This window comes from Oryza glaberrima, chromosome 3 (genome assembly GCF_000147395.1).
Source record: "Oryza glaberrima chromosome 3, OglaRS2, whole genome shotgun sequence".
In the NCBI taxonomy this organism is placed as follows: domain Eukaryota; kingdom Viridiplantae; phylum Streptophyta; class Magnoliopsida; order Poales; family Poaceae; genus Oryza; species Oryza glaberrima.
In genome coordinates this window covers 29,673,807-29,700,504 of record NC_068328.1, presented here as the reverse complement: position 1 = coordinate 29,700,504, position 26,698 = coordinate 29,673,807, and the positions used below count along the sequence as shown (strand labels likewise).

At 43.3% G+C, this 26,698-nt stretch overlaps 4 protein-coding genes across 4 annotated transcripts; 3 read left to right on the top strand and 1 right to left on the bottom strand.

Moving 5' to 3' along the window:
- Positions 1 to 1,655: 1,655 nt before the first annotated feature.
- On the top strand, positions 1,656 to 3,914 carry LOC127768167 (uncharacterized). Its single transcript, XM_052293702.1, has 4 exons — positions 1,656 to 1,890; positions 2,011 to 2,182; positions 2,750 to 2,866; positions 3,535 to 3,914. The coding sequence occupies exons 1-4, from the start codon at positions 1,781 to 1,783 to the stop codon at positions 3,679 to 3,681; spliced, it is 546 nt and encodes a 181-aa protein (XP_052149662.1). The 5' UTR covers positions 1,656 to 1,780; the 3' UTR covers positions 3,682 to 3,914.
- Positions 3,915 to 4,357: 443 nt separating this feature from the next.
- On the top strand, positions 4,358 to 12,670 carry LOC127766880 (E3 ubiquitin-protein ligase HOS1). Its single transcript, XM_052292045.1, has 10 exons — positions 4,358 to 4,734; positions 5,561 to 5,951; positions 6,060 to 6,194; positions 6,684 to 6,859; positions 7,506 to 7,913; positions 8,011 to 8,169; positions 9,081 to 9,593; positions 10,213 to 10,344; positions 10,650 to 11,389; positions 12,137 to 12,670. The coding sequence occupies exons 1-10, from the start codon at positions 4,726 to 4,728 to the stop codon at positions 12,300 to 12,302; spliced, it is 2,829 nt and encodes a 942-aa protein (XP_052148005.1). The 5' UTR covers positions 4,358 to 4,725; the 3' UTR covers positions 12,303 to 12,670.
- A 4,814-nt stretch (positions 12,671 to 17,484) lies between these two features.
- LOC127767106 (CBS domain-containing protein CBSX3, mitochondrial) lies at positions 17,485 to 21,418 on the top strand. The gene is made up of 6 exons (XM_052292331.1): positions 17,485 to 17,649; positions 19,692 to 19,950; positions 20,024 to 20,105; positions 20,476 to 20,549; positions 20,799 to 20,859; positions 20,954 to 21,418. The coding sequence occupies exons 2-6, from the start codon at positions 19,693 to 19,695 to the stop codon at positions 21,094 to 21,096; spliced, it is 618 nt and encodes a 205-aa protein (XP_052148291.1). The 5' UTR covers positions 17,485 to 17,649; position 19,692; the 3' UTR covers positions 21,097 to 21,418.
- Positions 21,419 to 22,886: 1,468 nt separating this feature from the next.
- Positions 22,887 to 24,089, bottom strand: LOC127765471 (uncharacterized). Its single transcript, XM_052290383.1, has one exon. It carries the CDS (start codon positions 23,941 to 23,943, stop codon positions 23,197 to 23,199), a length of 747 nt encoding a protein of 248 aa, XP_052146343.1. The 5' UTR covers positions 23,944 to 24,089; the 3' UTR covers positions 22,887 to 23,196.
- Between the last annotated feature and the right edge of the window lie 2,609 nt (positions 24,090 to 26,698).

Here is a 26,698-nt window from a genome sequence, read left to right as displayed (position 1 = left end):
GAAATAATTATTAGGCCACATTTTAAGTCCGTTCAAATTAATTAAATAGCACAACCTAAGTGATAGATTAAATTATATTGAAACGGCCGTATGAGTATATTGACGAAGTTATCATGTGTATCTCGCTTCAATAGGTACGTCGTATATCACTAAAGTATAAACACTTGTGCTAAGTAATATTCTAATGAGTTAAGCTATGCTCACTTAAAAAATTATAGTTCAGACTTTATTATGCATTGCGAGATGGAACCGGATCCTCTGACGTAGTGGCTTCTATGTCAGAGGGACATCTGACCACGCTGCTTCGTTCGATCGGCATCGGACGGGAGCGATCGAACACAGGGACGAACAAGCTAAGCTGTCGCGGCCCACGCAAGAAAAATCGGCCCACGAAGAGGCTTGACTGCCGTCCGCCCGTCTCCACTCTCGACACAGCCGGAGCGCCGCTGGAAGGGGAAGAGAAGGCAAGCGCTGCCAGTCGAGCTCCAGTGTCAGGAGGTCACAGGAGTCCTGGGTTGAAGTGGCCTTGGCTTTGTCCGGATCTTCCCTGCGCTCCTCGGCAGAGCTCGCGCGCACGGCCGCATGTGGTGACCAAGGCGAAGGTTCCGAAAGCTTGTGTTCTCGACGCTGCTGGCGGAGGCCTCGGATTATATTGCGGCGCTGGAGATGCAGGTGTGCTCCATGGCAAAGCTCACGAAGGCGCTCCCTCCATGGCACTCCGCCGCTAGCGCCGTCGGTGGTGGCAATGTTGTCACCTCCAGTTCCAAGCAAGGAAAGGACTCGTATATGTATCTGTGCATCTCTTTTTTACGGTATTACTGTGTTAATGAACAAATCGATGGTGAAAAGCATCCATAACCAGTTGACAATGCTAGTGTTCCTTTTTAATTAGTTTGGTCATGAATGATTTTTGTTTAACGGCAAGCTCGTGGCTTCTGCAGCAAAAGCAAGAACGAGAGTATTCACACGCTTCTTTTAGACGTATGTTCCCGAATGGAATCGGCCGGGCTGATTTTTGCCGGCGGTAGGCGCCGCTCTAGCATGTCCACAGGGGCGGATCTAGGGAAAAAAAATTGGGGGCTCAATTATACAATTTCTTTAACTTCCAGCTATTTAGGGATCTTTAGTTTATTATTTATAGTGAAAAAATTGAAGGGGGTGCTCCACGGGTATCCATGGGTCTTGTGGGTGTAGGGGGGACTCGAGTCCCCCTGCACCCACGTTGGATCCGCCCCTGCATGTCCGTCCTCGCCGGTGGGCGCTCCAGATGTGTCAGAGTGGAGACAGCAGTCGAGCCTCTTCGTGGGCCGATTTTTCTTGCGTGGGCTGCGACAGCTAGCTTGTTCGTCCCTATGTTCGATCGTTCCCGTCCGATGCCGATCGAACGAAGCAGCGTGGTCGGACGTCCCTCTGACGTAGAAGCCACTGCGCCAGAGGATCCGGTTCCATTGCTTCTCTTTCTCCCCTTGTCATCAACCAAACACGAGAGAAATCTTGGGCCCGAGCCGAATTCGGCCCAGCCAACAGCTAGGTCTCGGCTCGGCCCAGTATTGAGCCGGCGCGAAACGATCCGCCAATGGAATCTCGCGCTCGCGCCCGCCGAGACGTGGTCGGTTGGTCGGGTTAGTTACAACCGAAGTCACGCTGCTTTCCTTTCTTCTCTTCCAGTCAATCGAACGCGTCGACGAACCCAGTCAATCCAACCCGCGCGCGCGGCGACGAGCCCGACCTCCTCCCGCCGCCGCCGCCGCCGCCGTAGCGAGGAGAGGAGAGGAGAGAGATGGGCGACGAGCGCGTGAAGGCGGAGGCGCTGCAGATCCTGGGCCGGTTCGAGGCTCTCCCCCGCCTCGTCGTCTTCGACCTCGACCACACCATCTGGCCCTTATACTGGTCCGCTCCATTACTCTCTCTGATTCCTCCCGTTTCCTCGATCGATCGAGGCATGCTTGGATTTGGATGGCTTCTGATTGGGGTGTGATTTGTTGATTCGATTCCGGTTTCGACTGACAGCGACTGCTGCTCCATCGGCGACTCGCCGAGGCTCTTCCGCCACGCCAAGGGCATCATGTGCGCCCTCAAGGAGAAGGGGATCGCCATGGCGGTCTCGTCCCGCTCCTCCACACCGGACATCGCCAACGCCTTCCTTGACAAGCTCGAGCTCCAGCCCATGTTCGTCACCAAGGTAAATTAAGGGTTTTAATTAATTCTTGATTCATCCTTAGTTAGCTTGGAGATACTTGTCGCACAAGCTTTCGGGTTTCAGTTTAGCTTTGGAAAATGGGCCACGTACGTAGATGCGATAATGCAGATCATGGTAAAAAAGAGCTTCCAGGTTTAATTGCTTAGAATTACGGCTTTGTTCGTCAAGCACACCGGGAACGAACATTTTAGCAGGATTTTCCTCGTATGAAATAAGAAAACTGCAAGCTGAATGGAAGCAAACTCAGGAATGTGAAGTGGACATTTCTCTCGTTTCAATCTTTTAAATTATACAAATATCTTCCATTTACAGCTTTAAAAGAAGTGCTCGTACGTAGTATCATTAATGATTTTAATGAGGCATACTGTCAAATTTTGGATGTTGCAATGTATATATAGTCTTTCTTTTGCGAGGGCATAGCACAAACTTTTTTCTCTATCCCACAAAAAGACGATAGGATTCGTATGCGCCTTTGTGCTGATCTCTCTGTCTCTCTCTCTCACTTTAAGAATAGCATTGTTCTTACTTAACCTTGAACACTGTATGAAGGAAATATTCGATAGCTGGACTCACAAGACCGAGCATTTCCAAAGGATCCAGAGGACGACTGGGATTCCATACGAGTCCATGCTTTTCTTTGACGACGAGCACAGAAATTTTGCAACGGTAAATCACCAAGTCTTATTAGTTTACTGCAATCTATTCCATTATCTGAAAAAAATGGTTTACTGCAATCCCTTTATCCTCAGCTACCATCCAATTGCTGAACATGTTGAACAGTGGATGTCGATGATGATGATATGGTCCATGTTGAACTCTCTGTTTAATCAAACAGTTTTTTTTTAAAAAAAAAAGAGTATGAAGTATATCTATCATTTGCACGTTTGAAAAATGCCAGATGTTGTTCATACTGCAAAATACCCGCGTGTTGCAGCGGGCTCTAATTATATTAGATGAACTGATTAAAACTAAATCATCACTCTTGTTCTTATTAAGGATGATATGTTAAACAATATGTTGTACAATGTACATGAAGCAAATAGAGCTTCTCACTTTAGTACATTGTATAGGTGGGGGTGACAGAACCACCACCACCACTAACATCTTTTAAAATAGTACTACTATAGATAATGAACATTGCCTACAGGCCTTTTTAAGGTTATGCAAGCGCATAAAGAAATGCATTTTCAGCTGGTGCATGTTAAGTGATCACGTTGCAGTTAACTAGTAATTACATATATACATACATCATGCTCACATGTAAATGTAATTGCCAGCATTTTTGTGATTTTGCATGACACTAACTATTAATATATTCGACTCTTAAATTTCAGGTATCAAAAATGGGAGTGACGAGCATACTGGTTGATTGGGATGGAGGTGTTAATCTTGAAATGTTTAAGTTGGGTCTAAATAACTTTGCTGCTAAGTTTGCTGCCTCGAGCACAGATAAAGATGAGCAAACCTCATTTAACGGCTAGAACTGATCGACAAACAAGGAAAATAAATCATTTGTGTACTCATTAAACTTGTAATGTAATTTATTCCCCTTGCTATATATTGGACAACATGAGGGTATTCGAGCAAGGATAACTTTCAGAGGGCAAGAAATCTTTTTGAAACATTCATGCGGATGTTTGTATTCGATCTAACAAGATCAACTATCGACTCAGACTATATTCAATAAAAATACATTCATGTTCGATACAAAAATATATGCATGAATGTGGCTCTGCCAATTCAAATCCGTGAGTAAAGCAAACAAAAACATAACCGACATTTTTTTTTCAGTTTTCAGTTTATCCTTTTACACCTTTAGCTTGACGTATTTGCTAGAAAATTCGCGGCAGTTTTTTTTTTCTTACTAGCTTTCGAATTATAAGCCATAAGATGTTGCGCTGAGATTCGTGTTATACTAGTTACATACTCCCTCCGTCCAGAAAAAAAAATCAATTATAGGTTTGAATCTGGGCACACATGTATTCAGGTACATTTAAATCTAGAATTGAGTTTTTTTTACGAATCGAGTATAAGTTATAGTGTAGGAGTACAATAATCTCACAGTTTATAATCCCTTAGTTTAAACCGAAAATACCAACAATGCCTAGTAAAAGCCAGTTGGGCCACTAGCCCCCATACTTTGTTCGCCATCGACGGCCCAAGCTCCATCAACCTCCCCCGAAACCGAAATCCCTAAACCCTATTCCCCACTGTCGAGGGCCGCCCGCCTCTCACGCCGCCGTCGTCGTCAACCTCACCGGCCGCCGCCGCCGCCGTCGCGCGTCCTCCCCCATCCCCGCGCGGGCGCCGCAGCGTCCTCCTCCTAGATATCCACCACCTCCGCCTCCCGCCCGCTCCCTCGCCTTCTCCCCCGACTGCTGCTGTTCTTCAAGAGGTTACCATAGCCTGTGATTTGCTGGAGGCCGCGGCCGTCGGCGGAGCAGCCCGACGGCGCAGCGGCGCTGGGAGGTCGACGGAGCAACGGCGAGGTCGCCCAGAGCTCTGCCCGCGTCGACCAATCGGAGATGGAGCAGGTCAGTTTCAAACCGAGAAAGAAAAACTGAACTGCCACATCGTTAGGCGGAGATCCAGTTCGATTGGTCCATTTCCCTCGATTTGCTTTTCTTCGTTAAATTTGGGGTTCATCTGATCCCCCCCATACCCCACATTAGGTCCAACCTGCTTCGAGTTGCTTCCTCACTTTAGGAACCAGGGTTCGATTTTCAAACTGCTCTCGGCTTTGAGTTGGGGTGAAATTAGTATGGCGTGGTCATCACTCATCACAGAAGTACTCCTGCTATGGTAGCTCAACCTCTTAGTCGATGCTAGGTGTAACTAGTAGAAACTAGGTGCAACATTTGACTTATCAATTTGGTTTAGTTGCTTTTTTTTACAACTAGCTTACCAATTAGCTTTCAATTGGAAACATAGAAATCAAGCACAATGTGTTCAACTAAACATATATAATATGTTTAACTAGTATAATGATGCCCTAAAATTTGAACACAACTGGTTTAGGGCGTTTTAGTGCAAGCTAATTTAAGTGACCATGATACAATGGCAATGAGATGGTTCATCTGTGATGAATGCTTTGAGCATCTTTAGAGAAATCCAATCGGGAATACATTTTGGAAATTTACATACCTACCCCACCCTGCAGACCTGCACACCTCGACTCCACACATAGAAACACAAGCTTGCAGGTGTGCACAGATATGAAAATAGCAGTTACTGCCTTTGTGCTATCCTACACTGGAAATGTCACGTGCCTAGTTTCTCAAAATTTTCCTGCTTATAGAATCTAACTGCTTTCTTAAGTGGTTAAATCTTGTGATTAGTTTCTGAAAAATCTGTTTGCAGAATGCTTTGGAGCAGCTGGCATCCATTGATCTCATTGAACTATGCAAGGAGGCTAGAATTGAGCATTGCCGTGCAACTAGGGACTTGAGTAGCTGTGGCCGCTATGTGCAGCATGTGCTTAACTCATGCGGGCATGCATCCTTATGTGCTGAGTGCAGCCAAAGATGTGATGTCTGCCCAATTTGCAGGAGCCCAATACCAGACACTGGGAATAGGGTTCGACTACGCCTTTACTACAAGTGCCTGGAAGCTGGCCTTATCTCTAAGCAGCATGATGAAAGGTTTCAGGAAAAGGAAGACCATAGTGATCCTGTTAACTTGGACGTCCAACGGCTACATTCCTTGTTTGATGTTGCCCTTCAAAACAATTTGGCCTCCTTGATCTGCCACTGTATCCTCTTCAGAAGTTTATTCTGCTTTAGGCTGATAATATGGCTCATGTTCATTATATATATATGCTACATTTGTTCCCATGGTTTCACCTTGACATTTATACCAGATACCACAGATGTTTGTTTGGATGAGAATGCTGTGTCAAGTGATCCACTTCTGGCTTTTCTTTTGGATGAGGTGGTCATCAAGGAGTGGTGCAAGAAGGCTGTTAATGCGCTGATATCTGAGATTAACATGATTTGTATCCAGCAAATGCTTGACTTCAAATGAAATTTATGATATTGTATTTTTAAGTAAATTACAGAAAACAGCATGTTTTATGGTCGCGTTGCAGGAAAGCCCAGATTTTTTTTCTTCATTAGCTGCATTTAAACACATGTTTTTACATAAAACTACAAGTTTCACAAAAAAAAACACCTTAACGGAATCTCAGCTTAATAGCATCGGGCTGGAAATTGCTGCTATAGCGGGCTCATTATTGGTGTATCACATGGTGGTGGCTCAACCAGAGTGGAGCTTGACCTCAAACTCACAGGAGGATAGATGTGTTTAGGGTTGGGTTTTCTGAAACCACATGAGCACAAAGCAGAGGGTTAGGTCCCCTAGCCAGCAAACATTTGCCCTTTTGCAGCTACGACCATTGAACATGTATTTTTCTGTAATTTACTGCATTTTTGTTAGCATTTCGTCCCTTAATATAGTGCTAAATAATACCTTAACCATAGTTTAGATAGATCTGGATTAGAGATGATGATGTCTAAGTTATCCCAACTGCAGAAGTTTGCTGTGCAGTTGGCAGGAATTTCCAGTGTTGTTGAAGTTATGATCACATCTTTTAGTGAAGCAGTTTCAGCTCATGTTAATGACCTTCATCAACTTATGGAAAGCACGCTGAAGGCGAAACAGGTTTTGTCTTAACTCCACTTCTGCTATAAATTTTTCACTGCCACAATGATCAAGCTAATAGAATAAACTACTCTAGGCAGCACAATGGGTGCCCATGCATTATGATATTTCATGGAATGGTTCTACTAGTGTTGTTTTGCCAAGAAGCTAGAGCTACTTAGGTCACTTAAGAGTTCATATTGGAATATTCACAGTCATGGTGGTGGAGCACTACTAATCGCTCTGGGTGGTTCAGTATTTACTGAACAAAACAATGGAGAAGTATCATATATGATTTAGTTCTGTTTGATTAGTTTCTAGTGGTAAAACTATAGCTCCCAGTGTCAAAGGTGGAAGAAACATCGTTATTTTAGTTAAATGTCTGTGCACTACTTCTCCGAAACTGAATATATCTCTCCAGTAGGTGATAAGATGTCTGTGCACTGCTTTTCTCTTCCATCGCGATGCTATACTAGGTCTAGGGACTAGGACATGGGACAATTTCTCAAGAAAATGAGAAAATCAATGTTGAAATGCTTCGTATATATTTTTGATGTATATCCCTACCATTTGTTTATCACTGAATGCATGAAAAGAGAAGTAGCCAGATGTTTCTTACTGTCATTATGTCTGAATGAAGTGTCCATTTTGGAGCTTTTTTTTACAGCATTTGGAGGCCATGATGTGGTGCATCAGGCATAAATTTCTTGAGGACATACCCTCAAGGCACACTAACTTAGCATCTTGGAGTTCTGATGTGATTAAAAGAAAGGCAGATGCAAAAGAACGGAAATGGCCTGAATTCTCTGATAAATCATCTGCATACAATGAAGCCAACCAGGGGATACTTTTCATTGAGCAGGCACTACAGAACCTTGGGATTCAAGAAAGCAATAGTGGTAGCGAGGAAGGAGTGGAAATTGTCTGTTTGCAGAGTGAACAGTCATCATCTATGTTCTGTTCCACAATTGATCAGTTCAGTGTTGATAAATACCCATTTAAGGACTTGCGAGAGGCAGTTGATGTACTCTTCCTGCATGGATCATCTGATATGGTGATTGCAAAGCAAGCGATTGTATCCTTTGGCCCTGCTATCTAATAATGAACAAAAATATTTTCATGGTTCCTCACAAACATGTTATTTCCTCCGTATGTCCTTGACATTTTTATAGTTCTTGTATTATCTATTTGATCGACACTGGACTAGACCAGATTCAGAATGGAGGTATCTTGTGGATGATTTTGCTGCCACCTTTGGGATTTCTAGAAGAACATTGCTTGAATGTCTGGTATTTTGTCTTTTGGATGACCATTCTTCACATGCTTTGGAGGTAGCTGCTTCTACCTATATTTTACTACTGATGTATGCAAATATATGATTGATAATAGATGTTCTTTTCACCCAGCTTCCACATCATGCTTGTGAAAACTTGACATATTTGTGTGATCAACATATCATTTAAGCCTTTAAGCGTGTTGGCTTTCCATGGTCATATGATGTTGCGTTGATGCAAGTTTTGATTTTTTTTTTTGGCCCTTTCTAAGGAAAAAACATTCTTGGGATGGTTGTTCTGTGTAGACTATTAGATATGAAGTAAAATAATATAATTATTACATGTATCTGTGTGATGAGATAAATGTATTTAGTGGAATGAGCAACTGAAGAACTGCTTGCCAGTAGTGGAACTGACAGCTGATACTGATAGGTTTCTAGTTGTTGTTGTATATTATAGGGATATGTTGGAATCTACCATGGCATTTGTTCATTTGTTGTTTCTGTCCTGTTTCTGCATGCTTTGGGACTTCTATAAGGATTTTGCCTTTTGTATGGTCATGGTTTTATTCTTTGGAATCTAATCTACTCCTACCAAATAGCATGAACTTTGGTGCTAAGTATTATTGTAATGACTAATATAACCCAGATGGATGCATGTGAGGATTGTTAGTTAATTTTACTGTGCTTAAGGTGCGCTAAGAGCATTGTGATGTGTTGTTTCCCACCTGTTCTTTTGGGTCTCACATGTCACTTGCCTCCACATTTGAAATGTCAGTTTCTGTTACATGCTGTATAAGTATCTTCTGTTCTTTAAAATTTAATGAGCTCTCCCTTTTGCTGTTCATGTTAGCACCCTGGCATCAGAGCTTGAGTCTTATTTGTGGTTCTAACTAAAGACTTGCTTGTTCACCTAAGATTTCTTGAAGTCTAATCATTTTTTATTTTCATGCACTCTACTCTGTGCAGGAGGCATGCTCTCTACTTCCCAAGATTTCTTGCAAGGAAACACATCCGAAGATAGCACAAGTTCTTCTGGAGCGTCATAAACCTGATGTGGCACTGGTTGTGCTAAAGTGCACAGGGCGTGATACCTTCTCTTCTGCTGCTAACATCGAGAAAGATGACACAGAATCTCTTAGTGAGGCAGTGACTGCAGTCCGTGTAAGAATTGAGTATGGCCATCTAACAGAAGCATTTATGTACCACAGGAGCTACTGCTCTAAGGTAAAAGAGCAAAGGTCTGCAGATATGTCACATGTTGAAGATGCTAACAGTTACAAAAGCTCTTGGATGTACCATGTTGAGGTCATGATGACCGAGTTTTGTAATATCTGCATCGAGAGGAACTTTGTTGATAGAATGATTGATCTGCCTTGGGATTCTGAGGAAGGGAAACATCTTCATAAGTCGCTCCTTGACTGTGCTCGTGAAATGCCCATGGAGCCATGTGGTAGTCTACTTGTTGTTTTCTACCTCCAGGTAAAAAACCCACCCACCCTACCACCACCACAGAGAGAGAGATAGAGTTCCATTACAGGAGTTACTCATGTGCGTGCAACCTGCATAAATTGGAGTACAAATAGAAAATTTTCATCTAAGTCATTGCTCATATATTTACCAACTATTTACCTTCATTTTGAGTGCTAGGTACATTGAAGGTATGATAAAAGTAGTTCGAATTCAAAGTGTTAAATCATAGCATCTGCTGCAGTGGCAGCTCTTTTTCTTGTATATGAAGTAGTTTATGTTTACTATTGGCATACTCAGGCTCAAGATAGAAAAAATGATGCTAATGAGTTTCTACATTCAGAAACACTCTGTGTAACTGAATGATAGATATAGCAGAAGATTGATCAAGGGTGTTTGAAGGGTCTATAATCAGTTAACATTGTTGCATATCACCCAACTTCTGTACATCAAATTTATGCACGGCGTTCTAATTTTTGTAGTGTAACAAGATTATATTACTACAAGGTGATACCATCAATCTAAATAACAGCCACAAACTGCTAAGATATGCACAATTTTCTACCTTATTATATCAAGGAACCTTCAGAAGGTGAAACTGAGGATATTTTTTTTCTGCTTCTTCTGTTAGCGTTATCGGTATTTGGAAGCATATGAGGTCGATCGTAGTCTTCAAAGCTTTGAGCAGAATGCATTGGAAACTGCTAGTGAAGAAAAAGCATCCAAAATCAGAACAATTGCTCAGTGGAGACAAAGTTTGGTTGTAAGTGCTTAGCTTTTACACTTTGATTCTTTTGACGTGCCTATTTAAATTCTTATTATTCTGGTAGTCATGCCGCATGAGTTGCTGGGGGGCTCTTCATAATTCTAGTGATTCTACCATGCCATAAAATGTATATCCATACGTGATATACTGTAACTACTGTACTATATACTTTATTCTGGATCAATGGAAGAAGCCTAATAATTTTTCAAACATATAATCTGCTCTATTGCTTGTCTGCATATTGTTTCTGATATGCATATGCTAATATGCAACACTTCAATATTTTTTTCTTGTATATGCAGACTAAATGCATTGAGATGCTTCCTGAGGCTGAGAGGGAGGATATGAGAACCATTGGCAGTGCAGAGAGAAACCAATTTGCTGTACAAACTATGCAAAACTCTTCTCCAGCTAATCACATGGTCAAATCACCAAATCCTGTCATTGCATTTAGCTTATCGGCCACCCCTATTCCTCAGAAGAAGTCAAGCCCTCTCCAATCAAGAAATATCAATGTGTTGAATGATTCTGTTGGCCTTAACAGCAGTGCCCGTTCAGAGTTTGGCAGAAAGGTTCCATCTATCCTCCAATGCAGACCAGTTCCCCTGAGTTCACCTATATCCAATGTGAGATCAACTGCAGGGGGTCTATTCCCCTCCATGGGACAGAATGGTGAAGGTCCATATTTAAAGGGGACTAAAGAACTCAGTTTTACGAAAGGAGAGTCTGGTTTTAAAAAGGGAACTAGACCTGCTGGTTATGATTCACTCCCTATGTATTTCAACATGGGTTCTGTTGATACACCTATGAAGGAGTACCGATCAAGTTTGTTGAAGACTGAGGTTAACAAAACCACTCCTTTTCAAGTAAAAGATTCTGTCGGAAAGGGGGAGTTTGACTTCGGTTCACGTGCTGAGAAACCTTTCATCTTAAGTGGCACAGGTGCTGGTCAAAATGGTCACTCAAAGATATCCGATAATGCTGGTTTTCATGAGGTTCACATCCAGAAAACAAAAGTACCTCCTAAAGAGAATGTTCTCAGGTAATCATGATTCTGTACCTTGACAATCTATTTCGTACTTTAATTCTGATGTCTACCTGTTGGTAGCTGACGCTGTAGCTCATGAGATATAGTATGATGTAGAATCAAAGGTCTATAGATGAACGGCTTCTATTGACTGGTACTAATGAGTGGTCTATGGTATATTACCTTGTTGAAAAGTTATGGCCCATGGGTGGTTCCTACTGTGAACCATTTTTTTTCCAGTGCAGAAATGCTTCATAGATTTGGAAATAGGCACTATGAACGCCAGGTTTTACTGTTCATTGTTTTCATTTGATTTTTTTTAAAATAGCTAGCTGGTTAGACTATCTGGAACCGACCGTAATGTCTGGTTCCCAACGGGATTATGGTCCCTGATCTGTATTGGTTCTCTCCCATTTGTGGTACCTGCTAGTCCACTGTTTTCCAAGACAATCACAAGGAAGCTGGATACATCGATATTTTGTAGGGAACCAAACACTTATAAGCTATACTTGTTTGAGAGTCAAGAACTTGGCCAGAGTACACCTAGATCATTCATAGATTCCCTAATAAAGGTTAGGTTTTAGTTCTTTTCCCCCAGTGATTTTGGAGTATTGGATACTTGCCCCAGCAGCCCCTTAACTGGCGGTTGCCTGAACCACAAATGTGATGCTATGGTAAATGGAATGTTATCACTACACAATAGTGTTTTTTAAATCAAATTGTTACACAATAATGTACCGTGATCTTTTATATCATGTGCAGCTTTGGTAAGAAATCTTCAGTTGATGAAGCACCACCTGGGAAAGGTGTGTCAAGGTGGAGATCCGATGAGTCTAGTGAAGACGAAGATGATAAAAGAACAAGTGGGTATATGGAGAGTGGAGCTTCACTTGCTACTCGAAGACGAGCCAGATTTTCTAGAAGATGATATATTCCATCTGGTCCAGGTGTTTTAATCGCGCGCAGGGGACATCTTGTCGAATTCTTTTCCAGACATAATACTTACACCCCAAATGTATCTGCGATTTGTTTGAGGAAAGGTGCAACTTACCCAATGTCTTGGGGGAAAAATTGTGGCAACTATATTGCAAAATTTTGGTGTGCCATGGCCGCAATGATGTATTGTAACTAAAGTAAATCGATATGTGTGTTGCATCAAAATAGTTTGGCATTTAAAGCTCACAAGTTCTTTATGTTTACTCTCTGTTCCTGTGATTTTAGCACATCAGAAAATCCCGGAGAAAACAATGAGTACTATTGGAGAAAACAATATACTACTACCTACGTTTCAGGTTATAAGACTTTCTAGCATTGCACATATTCATAAAAATCTGAGTCATATTTCTTTTTACAGCAAGATAAGAAGCAATTAATTCATTTACCAATGATAAAACCAATGAACATGCAACCAATAAGTATTAAAATGGCTTCTTGGGTTTCTATCAACAATTTAATTTAGCACATAATGGCTACAAATAGGACTTAGACTTTTGGAAAACCAAATAATAAAATAGGTCTTAGACTTTTGGAATGAGAGAGTATATGAATATGGGCAATATGAAAGTCTTATAATATGAAACGGAGGAAGTATGTACTATGATGGTTGCCATCTACTATCCTTACTTTGCTGAGTATGTGCTAGTTTTTTTTTACATTATATGCTACTCCCTCCGTCCCATGATATGAATTTTTGTTAGGATGTGACACTCGCTGTTTAGATTCGTAGTACTAGTATGTGTCACATCCCACCAGAATCACTTATATTATGAGACGGAGTGAGTAGTTTGCTGAAACGCAAGAACATACTCTCTTCGTCTCTCCCTTCCAAAATACTGTAACCGGATCTTCATCCTTTCGTCCTACAATACAGTAACCGGATAGAGTAAAATAAAGTGATTATCTCCTCGGCAAAATCTAAAAATTAGGAGGGTCCAATCATCCAATTAAATCCAGTGGCTCATCCATTCTTCATTTATATTTAAAAGTGATGATACATTGAACCATAGAAATGGGAAATGGCCGTGCTGCAGAAGATGAGGTCGGATCAAATGCGGGACCGGGTTGTTGAAGAACGGACAAGGAAGATGTCGCCGTCCTTTTGATATGTGTTTATTGATAAGCCGGTCGGTTCATCCGTACAGTATTTGGTTTTCTTTTCTGTGTGCTGGGCGAACGGCTTTTGCCAGCAGCTTGTGCATCGTAACCATTTTCTGTGGGCTGCTTCACGCCTGCTAATTATTGCTGACAAAGGAATTTGCTCCTTTTTGTTCGGTAAGGCAACCCACCAAAAAGAATAAAAGATGATGAAATGGTAGGTAGATAAATTAATCCTTAACTCCGCTAAAGATTAAAAGATGATGTAATGGTAGGTAGATAATTAAGCCTTCACATTATAGATTCTCATTGATTCGCTTATGCGCTGAAATTAAATTTTACAACTTTTGAATTTGATTTCTTTTTTTATCATAGTTTATTTTACAACATTTCCTTTTAAGTTGCTAAGAATACATATACTCACAAATAATTTTTTTGTACTCTGATCTGATTGATTGAGTTCTGTTGATAGGGTTTGATGCCTCTCAAGTTTCAATTTGCTGATGGATGTACCGCTGCGGTATTTCTCCTGCTGTGTGCGGACGAGTGGATGACTGGCAGCAGCGTGGGTTGCGCCACGTGAGCTGTGCAAATTGCTGTGTGGTTGTGCCACACATGAGTACTTTTCCTCGTCACATTAAAACCCGACTTAGAATTAGGATAAGAAATAATATAGTACAATAAATATGGATATAATTATTATGTTTATATTTGTTGTACTAACTAATATCTCATCATAATTCTAGGTCAGGTTTTTTTGACGGAAAATTTTCAAACGTACCGATATCATTTTTAATTTTTTTTAAGAAATTACATTATTTTTACTGTAAAATTTAGTTTTTTAAAAAAAATATGTCAATACTATATTGAATTTGACATTTCCTGAAAAATTAATACAAAATGATATTATTTCCAAATGTCTTCCCGTTGTGCGATTTGCTCGGGGTTCAGCTAGCAAGGACCTAAAACTCTCTGACATGTCGATGACAAAATTGCTGGGGGCGGCGCGAATCGCAATCGGCGCCGGTGTCACCGTATCCATCCGTTGAAGTCTATGGTTATCATGAGAGAATGAGCCGTTTACTTCCCTCCAAAGTTGGAAGTTTGGGTTAAAATTAGTACGATATGACTGAAAAATTATATATGTATAACATACTAAAATGATAAAAAAAGTTAGAAGTTTAGATCTAAATACAGCCGAAGACCCAAATTCGCACCAAGAATGTCTCTGCATCCCGTCCCGTTTGATTCCGCCGAAGCGTGCTGCATGCCGCGTTCCGCTGCATCTAAAGGCCTACGATGAGGTAGCGTACGTGTGCCGCATGCACGCGTCCTAGCCTCGTACAGCCAAGAGGGATGGGTGTCCATCGCGCGGGACCAATGTTTGAGCGCATCCCAAAATATGTACTGCTTTTTTTTCTAATCTTTTCGATGAATTGGCATGTCTGTATTTTTTTTACAAATGATCTTGTCGAACAACCGTTATTCGGTAGACTATTTGATATGACATGTACATGGTAATTAAGTATATACCCAATCAAACTTTGATTTAACTGATAAGATGCTAAATTTGTGATTTCATCTTATCGACCTATATTTTTACAATTTTCACTAAAATAGTATTCTTTTTTAAAAAAAATTTCTAGAGTACGCAGTGTCACAGTGAGACATGTGACAGTGATCGGGCCGCCACCAAATAGAAAAGGTGAACTAATCCTCAAGCACTTAGTGGGCAGTGATCCAACCCCCAACTTGACCAGTGTCGAGCACAAAAGATGCAGGAATCGTAATGAATCCGCGGGACCACGGCCGGCATGGACCCATCCACAGCTAGCTAAGAGCAAGTTCAATAGTATAGCCAACTACTAGCCCCAAATCATCCATAGCTAATGTAATAGCCAATTCGTATAATAATCGATTATTATACTATTAATACCTGGTCCTACCTGTCATACATACATTACGTCTTGGAGTCCGTGCTGTAGCTGGCTACAAATCTGTAGCCCGCTACTATTCTCTCTCTCTTTATCTTTTTAAAATATGTTTATAGCTGGCTTATAGCATGCTACTGTACTTGCTCTAAAAGCAAGTTTAATAGTATAGCCAACTACTGGCTCCAATTTATCATTAGCCAATTTAATAGCTCATTCATATAATAGTTACATATTATACTATTAATACCTGGTATCACTTATCATACACACAGTAGGTCTTAAAGTCCATACTACAGCTGGCTACAAATATATAATCTGTTGCTCTTCTCTCTCTTTATTTACCTGCTCTAAACACTACACCACCGGCTCGCCACTCCCGCAATTCGACGAGATATTTCCCCCCATTCCACCGAACACCAACAGCGTCAGCCTCAATCATGGAGAGATTTCACCGAGAAAACACCGGAGCAAATCCCGCATTTCGAAGCTCGGTTAAAACGTCGGCGTCCAGGACTCGGGTGATCGGTCCACCTGTTCCCTCCTCCCGTTCGCCGGCCGGCCGGGCCAGAGGCCAACGGCGCACCGCGACGGCGACGCCTCTTTTGTTTACGTGCGGCCGTGACACCGACCGCTCGCCGCCGCATCAGCACCATTGCTTTCGTTTTTAGATATAACTCATCAGCAAATTGCTTTGCTGTTTCTTTGCTTCCTCTCTATAAAGGTTTGTTTAGCATAGCTCCAGCTCTAGCTCCACCTCTCCTGGAGCTGGAGTTCAGCCAAACAGTTTCAGCTTCACTAAAATGGGAGTGGAGTTGGGTAAAGCTCTCTCACAAAATGTACTAAGTTGTAGAGCTGGATTTAGGCAGCTCCACAACTCCACTCCAGACTTAACTTCTGGAGTTAAATTTAGGAGTTAGAACTGTACCAGATAGGCCCTAATTGTCGTTGCTCCATTGCAATTATTGTCGTTGCTAGTAGAGTAGTAGTACTAGCAGCTCGGTCCAATTTTGTCATTGCAATTATTGTTATCACCAGTACTGGTATTATAGGTGCACCCCTGGTACTTTCTTCGTTTCAAAGTAGGAGTAAAATAATTTAAAATATGATGAAACTTTACATTCGTTTTACTATGCTACTCTCTCCGTACTCGTAAAGGAAGTCGTTTTGGATAACGAAACGGTCTTCAAAACACAACTTTGACTTCTTGTTTCTATAAAAATATTTATTGAAAAGTGATATATGTATATTTTTATGAAAGCATTTTTCAAGACAAATCTATTCATATAATTTTTATATTTTTAAACTCAACAATTTGAGAGTTATTCATTATTTATATTTCTAAGGTTTACTTAAGCATTGTCCTAAACGACTTTCTTTATGATTAGAGGGAGTATGTCATAAGATAGGAGTATATTTTAGATTGATTTATTTTACCCTCGTGCTAGCAGCTCGGTTTGTGTGTACGTACGTGCGGCATCGGCGAATCGATTTGAGTTTCTTTTTCTACTGTGCACGAGCTTAGCGATGGTGGTCGGTGATCTGCTCGGGCTGTGCCTACGTGAGAAGTTGTGAAGTATATTGCCTGAAACGTGAGGCCCGCACGCTGGAATGTTTCTTGTGTTTCAAAACTGTGCATATGGTACGAGATGGTGGTCTGTGTTGACTGCTCGTGTGCTCACTTGCTGGATAATACTACTATTATCTCCCTTCTTTTCAAGAGGATGACATTCTAAAATTCGTGCCAACAACTTTGGTAAATTTTGACCAGTAACAATATATTTAAGACTCTCAATCTTTGTCATGTGAAAATCACATCATCAATCAGACTACAAACAGTAAAAACACGGTTATTCTTACACCCTTCGTTTTAAAATAGATTTTTTTTGTTTATATTTTTGTTACTGGGATGCCTTCCCTCTCTACAGTACCACTACTGGAGTACTAGTCCACTTGACTACTTGTCCATATCCACCTTCATTTTCGCTGAAAACTCGTGATTTTTCTCCCTAATCTGCACTGAAATTGAAGTAAGAAATCTTCTGAGAAAAAGAGCAGACAGGGGCTGAGCGGATAAGACCGGAGGCACATGACTTCACCGCACCGCGCCAGAGAGGGGAGGTGTCACTTTAATTAGAGCTCATCACCACGCCTCTCGCCTCACATCATACCAAGTGTCCTCCTTCCTCCTCATCCTCCCCAACCACTGCATCCGGGTCGGCGTCCTCCTCCTCCTCCTCCTCCTCTCAGGTAAAGCAGCATCCAAGCATCCTTTCCAATCCATGCTCAGAGTTGGAAGTAGAGCTGCTGCTGATGATGGTGTGTGGATCGGTTCTGGTTGGTTTCTCGTTCTTGCTTGAGTGTGAGATGTGATGTTGATGTGCGTGTGTGTGGAGTCTGGACTGGAAGGTTTCTTGAGTTCAGAGTGCAGATCAGAGAATCGTACTTTTGCTTTTTACAGTGTGTTCTTGGTTTGCCCACACGATCTGTTCATCTTTTGTTTATTTTGTTTTGCCTTTCATGAACAAACGACCACAGCTCTGCTTGCCTGCTACTGTCCTTCTCAGTTTGGCAAATGAAAGGATATTTTTTTTAGGGAAAGAAAGCGAAAATTACTAGTGCTAGAAAGCAGTGGCAAGTGAGAATAACACTTCTGCTTGATTGATTAGGTTAGGAGTTTATAGATAGTTCTTCCCTCTTGGTACTGTCAGTCTGTCACTGGTGTGTAAGTAGAGTGACAGTGTTGATGTTCTTCCTTGAGATAAACGGCGATATCCTTTTCGCACTTCCTGAGAGAGCACGGCACGCTTTACTCCCTTTTATTCTGGAAATATTGTTCTCTTCCGTGGGTTACAGTTTGTGTTTCGATACAGCTTTGCTTGCCATGATTTTTTTTCTGGCCACTTTTTTAGTTAGAGAAGCTAAAGAACTTACTTTTGGTTTCGGGTTAGGCGTGCCGTAGATTCATATGCAATTCATGGTCCGCTTGTTTCTTTTGATTATTGAGCTTGAGTGATTCGGTAACATCACAACAGTACACCCACATATCATGGACACATCAAGTGCGTGTAGTTTAGTATTTAGTGTTTTGAGTGGAGACGGCAATAGCTGGATTCTGTATTTGGTGGTGACTCCTTATTGGTTGATTGTGACCTAAATAAATATTATTGATTTGCTAACGAATGCTGGCAAACCTTTGCCCGTTTTTTCGCCTTGCACTTTCATGAACTAAATGATTCTTGGAATCTAGGAGTATTAATTGGACAGACTCTTGGATTCTACTCTAGATCAATAAGGTTGACTACATTGATAGGGGATTCCCTGTAGAATACTGTGCATCAAAATGAATACCGATTAATAGTCAATATGTAGACATGACCATTTCGCTGGTCATTCAACACATTTTGGTGCGTACATTGCTTTGTTCTAGCAGTATTTTTGCTGACCAGTGTACAAAATGGTAGGCTAGAGCTATAATGCTTTACATCCTTTTCATTGCATCAGCGCAGTGGAAATTAACTTCCACTTGACATAATGCTCCCAGGCCCCATCAGGATTGGTGTGGGGTTGTTTATTTATGTGGAATAGTTTGAGAACTATATTGTTTTTTAAGTAATTCCACTTGTACAGACTTTCTTGTTGCTTTCTTACCAGTCCTTTATACTGAAACTGATTGTCCGGTCATTCTAGCAGTCACCTGCATTACAACGGAAATTGATTTGCAACAACTCTGTTTCGGACAAGCAAAAAAAAATCCATGGGAAGAGGAGCCCTTTTTTCGTTTGAATTATTCCAAATACCAACTTATTTACTTGAAATCCAAAAAATCAGGAAGAAAAAAGAGAGAGTAGCAAACAGTTTATTACACGAATGTCCAGTCTTTTCTTGCTGCTTTTTCTGGTGCTTTTTTATTGATTAACTGCCATGATATAATTAGTAACTAGTCTCTTTGCCTTCAACAACAGCGTCCGGACTTCCAGAGTTCTAGCCAGGCACATGACTTTGTTGGAGTCAAGTAATTGGTCATACCTTAATTTAGATTGATGAACTTTCGGTTGCTTTTGGTTCTTCTCTGTGTTGTATTTGAGATAATTTTGCAGTATTGTTCAAATTTTAAACTCTTAAGTCATCCAAGACATCTTTATTCTCACGAGTTCTTTGCTATCTGTAGTTCTATATACTCTTTTATCATTAGCCAAAAAAGAAGTGAAATAATAAGAATTTATAAGTCAGATATTTTCTTTGTTCAAAATGGAGTAATCATGTCTTTTGATATGTTTGATCTGACACAGAATGCAACGGGCAATTCAAGCTATCGGGTCACATGGCAGTCTCCTCAAGTCTGCTGTTCTGCGACACATCAGTGCTCCAAAACCATCTATTTTACCTGCTGTATATTCACGCTCCATGTCAGTTTCATCTGCTCAAATAGAGGAGAGTGGATTTGAGACTGCCACTGTGGCAGATATTTTGAAGTCTAAGGGGAAGAGTGCTGATGGATCTTGGCTCTGGTGCACTACTGATGACTCTGTCTATGATGCTGTCAAATCTGTATGTGTCTTCTCCTCATATTACCTCTTAAGTGAACAGTTATGCTTCAACATGATAAAGTTTCTTCTATCAGATGACGCAACACAATGTTGGAGCTCTGGTGGTTGTTAAACCTGGACAGGATAAATCAATTGCTGGTATTGTTACTGAGAGAGGTAACAAGCCACCATGTGTATTTATTTTGTCTCTAGCCACTGGGTCTAATTCAAAAACACAATCATATGCTAGAAGACAGACTATTGCTTAATTCAGTTGTAAAAAAGAGATACTAGTGCATGAAGCTGGCTTTAGAAAAGAAAGAGTTTAAACAGTACATGCAAAGTTACATTGAAATGTTTGGACTAATAAAGAAGATAAAAAACAATCAATACATGGTCAGACAGACAGACACAGTGTTCATGTGAATGGTACCAACCCTTACGGTCAAAAACACAACAGAAAACCTTTACTTGTTTATAAACATGATTGGCTTAGAAAGTACTTGTGTTGCGTAACTAACACCTGAATCATGCTCTATGTTTCCAGATTACCTCAGGAAAATCATAGTGCAGGGACGATCTTCCAAGTCAACTAAAGTTGGAGACATCATGACTGAAGAGGTACACCCCTTGTTATGCTAATTTTCTTTTAGGCTGTATCCGTCGGTCATGGTGGTGGAAATACACCCTGAATCTGATTAGTACAGAGGCTAAGTCGTAAGCATGAAAAAGTTAGTCAGTTGACAAACTTGGTTGCCAAAACTATTAACATTCTATACTCTGGTTTTAGTTTTAACAAAATATTAAAATGTGACCAGAGTATTGACTGTTCTAAAACGAACGTTCATTGACAAAACATCATTTCGACAGAACCAGCTGATCACGGTGAAGCCTGATACCAGAGTCCTGCAAGCAATGCAGCTGATGACAGGTAAAACATCTTTGATCTTTCTCCGATTCAGTACCTGAAACAGAAAGTTCAGATAGCAATTGCTAACACCGGTGTTGCCGATCTCCGTGTGCAGAGAAGCGCATCAGGCACATCCCGGTGATCGACGGCACGGGCATGGTTGGGATGGTCTCCATTGGAGACATTGTCCGCGCCGTGGTCAGCGAGCACCGGGAAGAGCTGAACCGGCTCAACGCCTACATCCAGGGTGGCTACTAGGACGCCGACGTCGACGTCGGTCACTAGCTCCTGCCATTGAGGCTGTGCCTGTCTGAAAAAGACTCCCTCTTCCAAATAACGCTCGCTCGGGATGATGACGAAATAGGCCGCGATTTTCCTGGAGAAATTGTTGCCGAATGTTTCTGATGTTTCTGCTTGTTCGCGTGTATTATATCAATCTGATGGTGGAAACGAACACCCAAATAAAATGAACCGTGTACACCGTCTTGTGCAGCAGCCTGCTGTTTGTGAATTGTGGCAGGTTGTTGTTGAGACGAGTCTTGATGTTTAATTAGATGGATTTGCCGCTGTTGTTTGGGAATCCTGGGCGTTTTCACAAGTCAGACGCTGAACATAAGCAAAGCCTCTGGCCATGTTTGGGGATTGTTTGTGGAGTTTTTAACGGCTGATGCTTCTTTTAGAATCTCCAGCTCTTCTAGTTCCTAAATAGTCGAGGTTCTTGCTCAGATTTAAAATTGATCTTGAAAATGAACTAGCATCCTGAAGCTGGAAAATCTAGCCTATTTATAGTCTCACCAGTCACCAGCTAGCTACTCACGACCTGTTTCCTTCTATTTCTCAGCACCTTAGCTCTCAAACAGAGCCAGCAGGCTAGCTGAACGATCAAGTGATGAAGATCAAATGATGGCGCGTAAAAAAGTCATTAACGTATGATCAATTAAGTTTTTTTTTATCTCAAGTTGATCAATTAAGTTTTTTTATCTCAAGTTGAAGAATTGAATTTATCTTATATTTTAAAGCAATTTCTATATAACCGTTTGGCAGTTTGATAAAGTGAAAATCAATGTAAAATCTGCATTTTATTCAAGTTAGAACCGAGGTAAAATCAGTGCTTCTCACCGTTGGTAGTTGTGCTGATACTCACGCGCTCATGGTCCAAGCTGAAGAGTTGAAACCTCTACTCGTCTGGTCGTCTTTAGCCAACAGGCGAAAGAAGATTCAGCGTGCTGCGTTGTGCACCGGTTCTAGTCGTCAAACCGCCTCCCATTTTTCCCGGTGCTTCCGGCGCTCGAGCAAGAGCAACACACGGAGACGCTGTCAACGCGTCTCGAGAGAAGTAAATTTCATTAGACTCTGGTCTCTCGTAAATTTCATTAGACTGGTCTCTCGGAGAATATTTGTTAGAGCACACGCAATGATAAAGTAAGGTACTTTCTATAAAACATATACATCCCAGTAATAGACTATATTAATAGTAAACCGTCTCAATAGTATGTCTACATGGGTATCTATAGTTCTCTAATCCATTGCCTCGTTTTTCTTTATATACTATCTCTAGGTTAGTAGATAGTTTTGCTCTCTCTATTTATTTAATCTATTTCAAGTAGGAAAATATAGTGATATGTATCTCTCTTGTAGAGAGCGTGTAGATAATTATTGTGGTGGGTGCCCGTGTGTTCTTGACTGTCTCGAGTTGGATGGATCGCGCGATCACGTTATTCTGGGCAACAGCACGTCAGGTTGCGGCGCTGATGCGAGAAAAAGATATCGGATGGACGCAATGGGGCCGGCAGTCCACGTTCGCCCGCATTGATTGTGTCTTCTGCTGCTGTCAGATTCAACTTGATCGCCTGGGATTTTAATGCCGCCGTAACACGGCCCTAATATCTCTCTCCCTGGACTGTCAAAGAAAAGCGGAAAAAGGGAACCGTAAGCTGTTCATCATGCCATTATCAAGGACACCGTAATGATGGATTTCGTAATTGCGACGCCATATGTTGCTTTCAATTGCAACTGAAAAAGCAGGAAGTTGTAACAGATCAAGAAAGTATACTAAAAAAATTTCTCATAAAATTGTTGTCATATGTTGTCATAGTACATGGGGCAATGCCTGGATGACAGGATGAATCGCTCCTCGTTGGAATAATCGAGGTAGCAAATTGCAAATTCGCAACCAATAATCTGTACAAATCCGCATTTGGGAGAAACCGGAACGAAAGAAAACAAAGAAAGAATCTGAATATGTTCTTCCGTTGCAATCTGCACGCTTCGTTTGCTCTTCTTCACAGCAAGAATCGGACGCATCAAGGCCGGTAGCTTTAGTACATTAGTACGCCGCGGCGGCGGCGGCGGCGGTGGCTACCGGCGGCCGGAGAGGCGGTTGAGCCAGGCGTTGCGGAGCTGGAGCTCGAGGGGGTCGCCGAAGCACTGCGCCCTGGCGAGGCAGAAGTGGGTGCAGAGCCCCGCCGGGGAGCGGACGCGGCAGGTGTCGAGCACGTAGCACGACGCGCACTCCATCCCGCGGGCCTGCACCACCAGGCCCCACACCTGCCGCGCCGCCTCGGCGGCGCCGGAGCCGGCGGACGCGCCGCCCTCCTCGACCGCCGCGGCGATCTGCTCGACCAGTATGATTCCGTCGGGACGCCGCATCCCGCCCGGGCCCCACCGCCGCCGCACGTCGGGCCAGCTCTCCGCCGACGCCGTCTCCCGCCGCACCGTCACGCGCCCCGCGCCTCCCCGCCCGCTGCCGCCGTCGTCGTCGTTGAACAGGTGCACCAGGAACGGCGCCTCCCCGATGTGCCGCACGATCTCTGCGATCGACTCCCTCATCCACCCCTCCACCCTCTCCTCCCCAACCTTCTCCACCACCTCCTCCTCCTCCCCACCAAACACGCCTCCGAAGAACCCCAACCCCCGCTCCTCCTCCCGCCGGAGCTGCAGCCCTCGGGGCACCTCCGCCACCGCCGCCGCGCGGAGCCGCACCGAAACCCGCCGCGGCGCGCTCACGAACGACGCCGGCATCCGCACCCTCGCCACCGACGACGTCGACGCCGCCGCGGGGCAGTACCCCCTCACGGGTGGTGCCGCCACCGCCGCCGCCGCCATCCGCCGATCGAACCGCCGCGAACGCCTAGAGAAATCTCCGAGACAACGCCGGATTGGTGGTGGCGATGGCAACTAATCAACCAGAGCGAGAGCGCACGGGTTCGGTTCGCGGCGAGGCGCGGGTTGCGCCGGCGGCGAACGGGTGGTGCGCGTACAAATAGGTTTGATGAGAAAAGAGGATGGAGAAGGGGAAGCCTACACGAAAGAGGATTCGTAGCCGTAACGACTCGCGTGCGTGCGTGGCGTTCTACGTGGAGCAAATTTCTGGATCCCGTGCGGCGAGGGGGGCATCCGTTGCCGTCCGTGCGGGGGATCGGAGGGATATGAGCGGTGGAGTCGCGTGTGCGGTGTTGCGTGCGGAGGAGGGAGCGTGGGTACGCGTCGGCGCGCGCGTCGAGGCACGCTCCGGCACGCGGCGGGCGGGAGGCGGGAAGGAGGTTTGCCTCGCGGGGGTGGGGTGCCACGTCGGATACGGACGCCAGGTCAGCACGCGGCGACACGTCGGACTCGGAGAGACCCGACCTTTTCTTTTTCTTTTTGATTTTTTTTTGGGGGGTTTGTTGACTGGTGACGGGTGGTGTGGGCCTGGGCCCTGGAGTGAATGTTTCGGACTTGGGAGTTGGCGTGGCCGACCGTGCGGGTCTCGTTTTGCTCGTGATGCTGGTGCGACCAAGTCGAGTAGCTTGGGTACACGGGGACGACGTGACGAGCGTGCGTGAAAAATCTAAAGACTCAATTCGATTTGTATCTGAAGAATTTGTATGAAGCGAACTGCGAAGAATGTTCGAGAAGCACAATATTTTCATACTTTCATGTGCATAAACATCTCCTAACATGACACTGAAAATTCATAGGGCTAGTTTGGGTTACTATCTTACTAAAATTTGTTCTACCAAAATTTTAATTTTGGTAGGACATCTCTATTGAAACCTTAAGTTTGCCACAAATTTGGCTTTGCTCGTGAACTTGTCACTTATGGACATATTTTGCTTCAACCCAAATGAACATTTTCAACTTAAACCTACCAAAGTTGTGGAATTGCTCTAGCCTTGACAAGCTTTTATAAGATGGAGTAGGCTTTATTTTGCATTGTTATCAAATATATGTCAAAGAATTCGGTAATATTTTTTTAGTTGCAAATCAAACATGTGGCATATTATTTGGCATGGTTAGATTGGGCTAAACATATCGTACAGAAGAACCTAGATAAACGGCAAAGTAGTTGTAGGTTCACTCGGGTGTTTTTTTTATTGCACGGCAAACCCATATGCGTGCGCACTACTACGCACATAACACCACACTCAACCCCCCCTCCCCCACACACACACAAACAAATGCATCTCTCAACACATGCTCTAAGAGACGAAACCAACAATTCATCCCTGATATCACAACATTCCTGTTGAAAGCACATCTACGCGTGGAGAATATTCGTAGGCAACAGGATCAACCTTGGTGGGTGTAATTATGCACTCACGACTCCTCTGTCACGTTATTCCTAAAATTTGGGCAACGCTAAACACAAGTTTGGAAGTAACTTTACTAAACTTTGATATAAAATCAAATAAACCACTTTGGCAAAAAAAAATTGAAAGCACCATTCGTGGGCCACATAAGCCAAAGAAAAACCAAAATTTGAATTTTTCGAATTTAATTTTAAGGTATTTTTAATGTAATTTCTTTTTAACGTTGGCTTTTAAGTTGCTGTCGAGGGAAGTCCCTCAATAGCGGGAGGTCGTGAGACCCCCCTTTCGTGAGTTCGGCCGGGGGAAGAAGCTCGCCTCTTAGAAATCGCGTGTCTGCCCCTAAGGCTACTAGCTAGCTTGCACACAATCGGATTATACAGGTTCGGGCCGCTGTGGAGCATAATACCCTACTCCTGTGTTTGAGATTATGGTTAAGAGTTACAAGGGTTCCTTAACTCCGGAGAGCTTTCTCCCCTTCTTTTCCTAGAGTTCAGGTTTTCTAGGAGTCGTCCTCTTGCTCGGTGAGCAAGGTCCTCCTTTTATAGTTCAAGGGGATACCACATGCACCGCCTCTACCTATCCTTCCCTGAGAGGGAGAGCCACCTTACCTTGACCGGGCCACAATCCGTGCCTTCGCTCATAAGCTAAGCAGCAGCCCGTCCTTGAGTGGAACCCAACGCCACCCCCCGCCTGACACGGGGGATAGCCCTGTCATTCCCTCACAAATGGGTGAAGACTTGTGGTGGTCCATTTCTCATGGAGGGAACCCTGAATGATGCCCTGATGAGACGGGTCATACCTACTTCCACTTCGCCTGTTACAGAGGCGACGTGGGGGCACGGCCGCCCGTTCAATCGGATGTGACCGGCAATAGGCCGGTCACAGACTGGTCACGTCCGATTGATGTGGATCAGTTAGGCGGCACCGCACGTCTGCCCTTACCGCATTAAATGCGACGAGGGACAGTTGGGGCGCTGCGCATTGATGGCTGTTCAGCCTGGGCCCCCTTCCTGCTCCCTCCCCCCGCCACATGGCAGCTGGGTGAGGGCCTCGGGGCGAGGCAGCGGGAGAGCCGAGGGGCACGATGTGGCACCCCGAGGCCCCCCCCCCCCGGCCGCTTCTGTGACTCGCGAGGCGCGGGAGTAGGGCCAGGCTGTAGAGCCACGCGGCTGGATGGAAAGGTAACTTTCCCCCACTTCACATACCCCCGGGCCAATATCTCCGACAGTTGCTACGAACAAATATATAAAAGTTGTATCCATAAATTAATTTTTATTCCCTAATAAGCC

Excerpts from the sequence above, each read along its gene's own strand:
- LOC127768167 (XM_052293702.1), top strand. The coding sequence starts at position 1,781 with ATGGGCGACGAGCGCGTGAAGGCGGAGGCGCTGCAGATCCTGGGCCGG. Across the intron at positions 2,183-2,749 it reads AGCCCATGTTCGTCACCAAG|GAAATATTCGATAGCTGGAC; the intron begins GTAAATTAAGGG and ends CACTGTATGAAG. Across the intron at positions 2,867-3,534 it reads AGCACAGAAATTTTGCAACG|GTATCAAAAATGGGAGTGAC; the intron begins GTAAATCACCAA and ends CTTAAATTTCAG.
- LOC127766880 (XM_052292045.1), top strand. Across the intron at positions 6,195-6,683 it reads ATCTGAGATTAACATGATTT|ATAGATCTGGATTAGAGATG; the intron begins GTATCCAGCAAA and ends ACCATAGTTTAG. Across the intron at positions 11,390-12,136 it reads CCTAAAGAGAATGTTCTCAG|CTTTGGTAAGAAATCTTCAG; the intron begins GTAATCATGATT and ends TATCATGTGCAG.
- LOC127767106 (XM_052292331.1), top strand. The coding sequence starts at position 19,693 with ATGCAACGGGCAATTCAAGCTATCGGGTCACATGGCAGTCTCCTCAAG. Across the intron at positions 20,550-20,798 it reads GAGACATCATGACTGAAGAG|AACCAGCTGATCACGGTGAA; the intron begins GTACACCCCTTG and ends TCATTTCGACAG. Across the intron at positions 20,860-20,953 it reads AGCAATGCAGCTGATGACAG|AGAAGCGCATCAGGCACATC; the intron begins GTAAAACATCTT and ends CTCCGTGTGCAG.
- LOC127765471 (XM_052290383.1), bottom strand. The coding sequence starts at position 23,943 with ATGGCGGCGGCGGCGGTGGCGGCACCACCCGTGAGGGGGTACTGCCCC.